Below are 9463 nucleotides of genomic sequence, written 5' to 3'. Positions count from 1 at the left end.
GCCGGTGCTGTTTCCTCACCTGCTTCAGGTACTGAGGTCTCGACTGACTCCTTCGATTTATCTGACCTCCGCTCTCCTTTGACTATGCTTCCGGCCTCTCCCTCTACGGTGCGGCAATTTTCGAATCACTGGCCTGTTCCACGTCGGACCAACTCTGGTCCCATGCCTAAATGCCAATGACAATTACCTGCTGATGATACTTCTCCACCTTCTCGTTCTTCTCAGAAAAGATCGACACGTCCTGCACTCCCTTTCCACGCTTAGATTCAGAATGCACAATGGACTAAATTCTTCACTTTACGACTGACTTCCTCTATTGCCTATCTTTCCGACCATAGTATTGGCAAGGCACTCCTACACCATGTTGGTAAAGATATTTCTTTTCACACTCTTAAGAGTGGTATGTGCATCATCACTGTACAGAATGCTACCCAAGCTCATGATCTTTCTCTTCTTTCCCACATCAATACTGTTCCTGTCACTATTGAAAAACATCATTCCCTCAATTCTTGTAGTGGTACCGTCATTCTGCCCCATACCATAGTTCAACAAAATTTCCAGACATGTGGCAATGACATTCTTGAACAGCTGGAACTCCAAGATCTCCCAATCCTCAAGGTAGACACTTATGTTCTTCCTGCCCGCGGGCGGAGACGATACCCTAGCAATGTGGCTCGTTTAACTTTTGACAGCCGTGAACTCCCATCCTCAGTTTATGTAGCAGGACATCGGTTACAAGTTTGAAAGGTGATCCCTACACCGCAATAATGTAGAAATTGCTGGCGATTTGGCCACCCAGCAAAATATTGCAGATCTATAGCTGAATGCCCAGTCTGTGGTGCTGATGACCATTCTAATACGTCTTGCAATTGACCTCCCTCTTGCCTTAATTGTCATGAGGCTCACCCTTCGTACTCTCGCCGTTGCCAAGTCTACTTAAATGAGCGGGAAATCTGATACCTCAAAGAGGCAGAAGGTCTCCCTTATGCCATGGCAGTTTCTCACCTCCGCCTCCAAGGGAGACTACCTCGTGTTTCTTATTCCCATGTTTCTAAATGTCCCTCCACTTCTGGGGTCCCATCTTCTGCAGCCTCTGTGGTTACCTCTCCCATAGTCACTCCTGTTATCTAATTCTTTTGTTGTCCTGGGCTCAGACGTCCCTACTTCAACGCCTCAGTCTGTTCTCACTTCGTGTTCTCCCTCACAAGCCTCGGTATCGACAAGATCTCGTACAACACCTCCCAATCGTACCTCTATTTCTCAGAAGTCAAAAAAAACTCCTTTAACCCCTCCTTCCCTTCTTCCACCTCCTCATTTTACCTTCCCTGTCTCTGTACCGGGTTCTTCCCCTCTCACTGGCTCTGTTACAAGTGTAGAGGTTCACCCTCCTCCTCGTACTGTACCTTCCTCCCGTTCCCTCCCAAGTTTCTTCCTCTTCTGCCACCTCCCAGGTTTCTGCCTCTTCTGTCCCCTTCCACACTTCTTCTCCAGTTCCCTCCACCCTTTTGCCCCCCCCCCCACCTTGGTACGGTCCATTACAGTTCCAATCTTTACTCATCCTCCCCCTACCATCTCCAATATTGTCTCCCATACGACGTCTTTGAATTCCGAAACACTTGAAGCAATCTCTGAATGTATTGCAGAGACCAAACCATCAATGGACACTGATCCACCCTCTGTTCCTTCTCTCTCCTCTCCTCCATCTGCGCAACTCCTTTCTTCGCAGCGCACCATTCCTTCGCTGCTTGAACGTTTTCCGCTGCCACCACACGTGGACTTTTCTAACCCCTCTAGTCCATAGGAACCCTTACCTGCGGATTTCAGGTATCTTTATCGTTGCCAATCATAGCTTATTTACAGTGGAATATACGCGGCCTCTGGGGTAATCGGGGTGAGCTTCAGATGTTACTCTCCCAGTTTTCCCCTGTTGGTGTTTGCTTACAGGAACCAAAATTACACTCTGCTGTTATCTATCCCATCTCAGGCTATAATTTATTGTATTCTTCAGATCCTTTTCCTGATGGGACGTTTAATGAAAGTGCCCTTCTTCTACACACTGATATTCCGTACCATCAGCTATTTGTTCGTACTTCGCTACATTACACAGCAGCCCATATCCACTTGCATAGGTGGTATACGCTCTGTTCTTTATATCTTTCTCCTTCTCGGGCATTATCTATCCCAGATATTGCCTTTCTTGTTTCATCATTACCGCCACCACTTCTGTTGCTTGGCGATTTTAATGCCCATCATTTCCTCTGGGGGGGTCTCACTGTGATTCCCGTGGCATTCAGTTAGAGGGTTTTCTTGCTACCCACCCCCTCCATGTTTTAAATACAGGTACTCACACTCATTTTGATCCTCAGACTCACACTCTCTCTTGCATCGATCTCTCAGTCTGCTCTTCCTCCGCCGCATTAGACCTCACCTGGTCTGTTCTCCTGGATTTACATGACAGCGATCATTTCCCAATCATTCTTATTTCCCCTTCATATTCACCACCTCTTCGTATCCCACGCTGGCAATTTGATCAGGCAAATTGGAACCTTTACTCACAACTAACTGTTTTTAGTGAGATTCCTTCTTCGTCCTCCATTGATGAGCTTTTACACCTCTTCTCGTCCTCCGTTTTAACCGCAGCTTCTCATTCTATACCCCAAACTTCGGGCAGGCATTCTCAGAAATGCGTGCCTTGGTGGTCTCCTGCTCGTGCTCGTGCAGTACGTTTGAAACGCGCTGCGTGGGGCAGGTACTGGTACAATAGAACCACGGAGAGACTTCTTGATTTTAAGCAGAAGCGTGTGATCGCTCGCCGTGTCATCCGTGACGCTAAATGCACTTGCTGGCGAGATTATGTCTCCACCATCACCTCTCCTTCCTCTATGAGTGCAGTCTGGAAAAAAGTACGAAAACTGAGTGGTAAATATTCTCCTGACCCGGCTCCTGTTCTGCGGGTTGCCGGTGTTGATATTGCAAACCCATTAGATGTTGCCAATGAAATTGGCAATCATCTGGTCCGTATTTCTCAGGGGCTCCATCTATGCCCCTCGTTTCTTTCCTCAAAGTCTGCCAGAGTTAGCACCCTTGGACTTTTCTTCTCTCAGAGAACAGTATAATGTGCCTTTTACACTCAAGAACTGGAAGCAACACTCTCAGCTTGCCGATCATCGGCAGCTGGGCCCGGCGACATTCATATTCGTATGCTACAACATTTACATGAGTCAGCCCTTGCAGTCCTATTATGCCTTTTCAATCTTATTTGGTCACAAGGATTATTATTATTATTATAATCAAAAAGAAGCGCTAAGCCACAAGGGCTATACAGTTGGTCACAAGGAGTTCCTCCACAGCTGTGGAAATCTGCCATTGTTCTCCCTTTCCGCAAACCGGATACTACGGGACAGTTAAGCCTCCCACTATTGTCCCATTGCTCTTACCAGTGCAGTTTGCAAAGTGATGGAACGCCTGATAAATAGACGTTTAGTGTGGTATTTAGAGAGACACAACAGTCTCTCCACTCGTCAATATGGCTTTCGTAAGGGCTGTTCTACCATAGACCCCTTTACTACGCTTGGATACGTATGTTCGTAATGCCTTTGCGAATAACCACTCGGTTATTGCCATATTTTTTGACCTTGAGAAGGCATATGACACAACTTGGAGGTATAATATTTTGGCCCAAGCCCACTCCTTAGGCCTTCGAGGCAATCTACCATCCTTCCTTAAGAACTTTTTAACTGACAGACATTTCCGTGTTCGGGTTAATAATGTGCTCTCCCCGGACTTTGTCCAAGCTGAAGGTGTCCCCCAGGGATGTGTTCTGAGCACAACACTTTTTCTCCTTGCTATAAATGATTTGGCCTCTAGTCTTCCATCAAATATTTGGCCATCACTATGTTGATGACTTTGCTATTGCATGTGCAGGCACTAACTGTCACCTCATTACAGTTTCTCTCCAGCATGCGGTCGACCATGTTTCCAATTGGGCCACCACACATGGGTTTAAATTTTCCAGTACCAAAACTCACCAAATTACTTTCACTAGACGCTCTGCCATCTCCAATCATCCTTTGTACCTCTATGGCTCCCGTATCCCTGAACGTGATACAGTCAGGTTTCTGGGCCTCCTCTTTGACCGTAGGTTATCCTGGAAACCTCACATTACCTCTCTGAAGGCAACTTGTCACAGCCGACTGAACCTTCTTAAAACCCTTGCTCATCTTTCATGGGGAGCTGATCGTCGAACTCTCCTTCGCCTACATTCCACCCTCATTTTATCGAAACTTGATTATGGTGACCAGATCTATTCAGTGGCCTCTCCTGCTACTCTCTCTAGCCTTAACCCCATTCATCACCAAGAATTACGTTTATGCCTTGGTGTTTTCGCTCTTCCCCTGTTGAGAACCTATGCAGAAGCGAACGTTCGATCCTTATCCAATCGCCGTGATACGCATTGCCTTCGCTACTATGTACGCTCTCATGATCTCCGCAATCCTTCCATTTATAGAATGGTCACTGATATTAGTAGACATTCTTTATTTGTTCGCCGCCCCTGTTTACTCCGTCCCTTCTCTCTTCGCCTACATTCGCTCGTCTTCTCTTCAATTACCACTTTTATATGTTCATGTAGCATCTCGCTTTTCCCTACCCCCCTGGGAAGTTCCAGCTGTTCAAGTCTGTTCTTTCTCTCTCCCTTGCTCGAAAGCCCAACTCTACGGTCGCTTCCCGCTCTCTTTTTCTTGACCACTTCCACTCTCATTCTCATGCCATTGCAGTGTACACAGATGGCTCTAAGTCTTCTGGCAGCGTAGGATTTGCAGCAGTGTTTCCGGACAGCGTCGTACAAGGGCATTTACTATCTTCGGCTAGTATTTTTACTGCTGAATTGTATGCCATTCTTGGAGCACTTATCTGTATTGCATCTATGCCTGTGTCATCATTTGTGGTTGTCTCAGACTCCCTTAGTGCTTTACAGGCTATACAGGAATTTGATACACCTCACCCCTTAGTCCTCCGTATCCAACTTTGGCTACGCCGCATCTTTACCAAGCATAAAGATATTGTTTTTTGTTGGGTCCCTGGTCATGTTGACGTATAGGGCAATGAACAGGCAGACACTGCTGCGCGGTCAGCAGTACATGACCTACCAGTTTCATATAGAGGTATTCCATTTACGGACTATTTTGCTGCAATAGCTACCCACCTTCACACCCATTGGCAACAACGTTGGTCTACTCTGCTCGGTAACAATCTTCAATCTATTAAACCGAGTGTAGGTTACTGGCCGTCTTCTTGTCACCAGTGTCGAGGTTGGGAGACTACTCTCTCCCGTTTTCGCATTGGCCATACTCGTCTTACTCATGGTTATCTCATGTAGAGGCGCCCTGCTCCTCTCTGTGAGAACTGTCATGTTTCATTATCAGTCAGCCACATTCTGTTAGACTGCCCACTTTATCATCGAGCACACAGAATTTACCTCCGTCGTCGTCTTTGCTCCGTTGCTGTCTCTCTCTACCTTCCCTTCTCGCTGATGGACCCACCTTTCATCCGGACACTCTTATTGACAACAACTGACTTGCTTCACAAACTTGGTTACCTTCAGCCCTTTCTACCTCAATCTCTTGCTACCCTCTACCCCCGCACTATCCCCTGCCCCACTGTTTTCTGTAACCTACTGATCATCCCTCCCCCCCTTCTACCGCCCAATACCCTCGCTTCTTTTTGATAATAATAATACAGATGAATCTCCTACTAGCATGGTTGTGGTAAACTCACTCGTATGACTTGATCACCACGGGTTCTAACCCCACCTGTACAGTGGTTTGTGTGCAATTGTGTTATTACAATTTCTCGAGTCGTGACCCCCAGTTAGGAAGTAATGAAGTCAAACATTGTAAATTGTTATACTTTGTTTAAACCTCATTATATTTGACTAGGCCCAGTAGGACAGCACACTTGACACATTAATAGATCAACAAGGAATGACATCTACAAGTAAGATTTCAAGGTTTCAAAAGCTTTGTAAATTTTTAATTTGTCAGAATTTGATAAAAAGTTATTCAGCTCTGTGGGGGGTGTCATGGACTGTAACCCAATTTTTCTCAAAAGTTTCTCATGCCATCCACTGAGTTCTCACTTTTATAAAAAATTACTTACTACTGTCATAGGCAGAAAAAAAAAAATTCTTTATAATTTTATTTCATACCTGTACAATATGACATTTACAATGAAGTTAAAAGAAGAATAAGTGAAGGTATATTCCCAATGCTGAACCCCCTGTCGAGTTTGTCAGTGAACTTAAACAATGATAATGGCACAATTAATTTGTATCAAGGATGATAATACACAAAAATATATGGCTTTCTTAAATAATGATCAAAAGTAGGTAGAGAGAAATACAAAAGATCCAAAGGGGTTCAAAATAAGTGATATTAGTGCCACATCAGAGCTCAGAAGGGCATTAAAATTTTAAACTATCACAAATGCTCACTCTGAGATCATCACTGGGTGTTTTAAGCATTTTTTCTTATATTTTTTTGGAAGTGGGTATTCTTAGTGATTACATAATGAATAGGGTAGTATCAGAATATGCAAATTTAAGAAATTATAAAAACAAGGATAGCAAGCAGTATTTAGCATAAATGAACAAGAAAATATTCTAATAAGTGAAGACAATTATATTGGAATATCCCACACTCATGATGTCATTCAAGACAAAAATACATCAGCATTAAAATGATTTACTTGGTAACTAACCTTCACATCTTCACTGAACCAAGGCAACTCTCATTTATATAAATGGAATACAACTGCTAATGATTTAAAGGTTATTTGCTTTAAAAAAAAAAAAAAAAAAAAAAAAGTTAATTTATAAGCAGATCTTTAAACCAGATTATGCTTATGGGCCACCTGAGCAGACAGCCCGGTATTCATTGTAGCGAGTCTGGTTTCAAACTATTCCTTGAAAGCAAAGCTGGTATAGCAACATTTGGAACAGATCACATGAACTTAAAATATCCTTTGCATGCTCAAGCTCTCTAAGACAATCAAAATTTGGTTTCACAAACTCATAAATGTAAAGATTGGTTAAAGCAAAATTTAAGAGAGTGGGGATAAGAGGTGTTATTAGTATCATAAACTCTTCCAAAATTTGCAATAAATTTGGTAAATCCTCATTTCTTTGGAACACAATTATCACAGGAACTTTATAAAATACAAACTGAAACGTTACCAATAACAAGGCATTAATTATATAAGATGATCATTATGCAGTCAGAGCCTAAGGGTCATTCTCAAGGTGCAGAAAAGCATGTTACACAGATCAAACATGTATGGTATTCACCATTCCAAATATCAGTTATATCCACATATTTGTACTTCCCTACTCTGACTATTACATACAAACCCGTGTAATTTTCATAAAACAAAATATTTAAATTTGGCTCTAAAATGATGTTAAGGAATTTGAACTTCAAATTACCTATAAAAACTTGGATGGATTAAAATGTGGGCATTTCTAGGTTGAAAAGATGGTAAAATGGGTAAAAAAAAAAATTTACCACCCACAGCTGTCAAATATAACTCAATGGAATATAAGCACTGCACTAATAGATATTTCCAAATATATAGTACATATGTATTACTTCAGCTTCATTAAATGATTAACCCTGCCAATTTGGTGATAAAATGATAAATGGACATATTGGAATAAGTGTGCAAGATGTGATGTTAAGAAGTCACCACCATATTGCACAGCCTATGATGCCCCGATAAAGTCACTATGGTGGCAATATTTATGCACCAACTAGTAGGGGGTGACTAAAATGTGTTATAAATATTTCCTAAAAAAAATTAACAATAAAAAAAATGAGAAAAGATTCAAAGATAAGCAATTTTCAATGTGAAATTGCTTGTCACTTTGAAACCATATGCTCATTTGCTTATAAGGCTCATTTTCTATCTGAAATGAATACAAAACCTGTCCTGAAATCACCCACTTCAATCTGAGAACACATGCAACTGCATTTGCTGCAATCAACTCTGAAAATTCAGGACTCTTCAAAATTTGCAAAGTTAAGCAAAGGTATGCTATATGGAAGTATAGATGGCTAATATAACCACTATTATAATGTTGGGTCATGGGGATCCAACATGAATTCTGTGTTCACTGGGCAGCAAGCAAAGTGTCCCACATCTCTGTCTTTGTCATGTCGCAACAACTCTAGAGCTTCTTGCACTTTCTGTGATACTTCATTTTCAGGATTCTGGCAGTATTCTGTTACATATAAAAAATTAGTCAATAAATTATCATAATTCTCTCAAAAATTTTCAGGATTATGCCACTATTTTGCTAATTATAAAAATAAATCTAGTCACTACATTTAAAAACCTCATTGTATTGTATGTAACCAGTTACTTACCTAAACATGCAACATGAGTATTTAGCATCTTGGCTACAGCAATGCGAACATTGGGCACTCTGTCAGTAGCTAAAGTGAGCAGACCAGGAAGGAATAGGCGGCACCAGTCTTGGAGAGACAATGATCGCTCGGCAACAAGTTGACCACATAAAAAAGCGTATGACTGACGGTGTGACCATGTAGTAGCATGAGCAAACTTCTCTCTCAGCTGTTTGCTGAGAGTTTCTACATACTTTGGGTTACCCTCTGAGCCTAGCTGCCTCACAAGCTGACACATCTGAAGATAAGTTTGACTTTATTACTTTTTATTGATAGAATTTTAATTATAAAAACAAGCTCATTCCAGAAGTGTATTGCTATGCACATTAATTAATAATGATTGTTCAAAGAATATGTATCAAGACTGGCAACATTAACCCCTTGAGGGTCTATGCTACATGTAGTTCTACAGCTTTGAAGCCAGGGTCCATTCAGTAGTACTACGGCATGAGCTCGGCTCACTCAGATAAATTGTGAGCAATAAATCTGGGTCTAGATATGAGAGAATGCATCTATGTGGTAAGTGTCCACCATATAAAACAAATCCTGCAGCATGCAGTGCATGGGGAAAAAACTGCCACCATATTTTTGGATTAAAACAGCAAATTTGCGATGTATTTTTGCATGTTTTTTACTGTAAAGTAAAAGGACACAAGTGCAACTAATGTGACATTTTATTGTGGCAACGTTTTGCTCTCCAGGAGCTTTGTCAAGCTCCTGGAGAGCAAAATGTTGCCACAATAAATTGTCACATTAGTTGCACTTGTGTCCTTTTACTTTACATATTGTTGGTAATTCTACCAACTTTATCACAATGTATTTTACTGTTGTATTCACGGTTTCTTGGTCTCATTTGATAGAATGGAAGATATATTATAGAAATAGAGATGAATTTGATGGTTTTAGTACTGAAAATAGCTTGAAATTGAGCTCAAAGTAGCAGAAATGTTCAATTTTTGCCGATGTTCAAGAGTAAACAAATCACATCATGCATCCAATACATA

General features: G+C 41.7%; 1 protein-coding gene across 4 annotated transcripts in view; it reads right to left on the bottom strand.

Moving 5' to 3' along the window:
• Window positions 1-6182: 6182 nt before the first annotated feature.
• The window catches only part of LOC128705977 (Protein phosphatase PP2A regulatory subunit A), a 649426-nt gene continuing 646145 nt past the window's right edge, over window positions 6183-9463 (bottom strand). For all 4 annotated transcript variants that reach the window (XM_053801054.2, XM_053801049.2, XM_053801060.2 and 1 more), the window contains 2 exons: window positions 8421-8697; window positions 6183-8275 (listed from right to left, as the gene is read on the bottom strand). In XM_053801054.2, coding sequence (XP_053657029.1) covers window positions 8124-8275; window positions 8421-8697 — 429 coding nt within the window. In that variant the 3' untranslated portion in view covers window positions 6183-8123. The remainder of the gene's footprint in view (window positions 8276-8420; window positions 8698-9463) is intronic.

The sequence above is a fragment of the Cherax quadricarinatus genome, chromosome 3, assembly GCF_038502225.1.
Source record: "Cherax quadricarinatus isolate ZL_2023a chromosome 3, ASM3850222v1, whole genome shotgun sequence".
NCBI classification, from domain to species: Eukaryota; Metazoa; Arthropoda; class Malacostraca; order Decapoda; family Parastacidae; genus Cherax; species Cherax quadricarinatus.
This window is presented reverse-complemented; position numbering and strand designations above follow the sequence as displayed.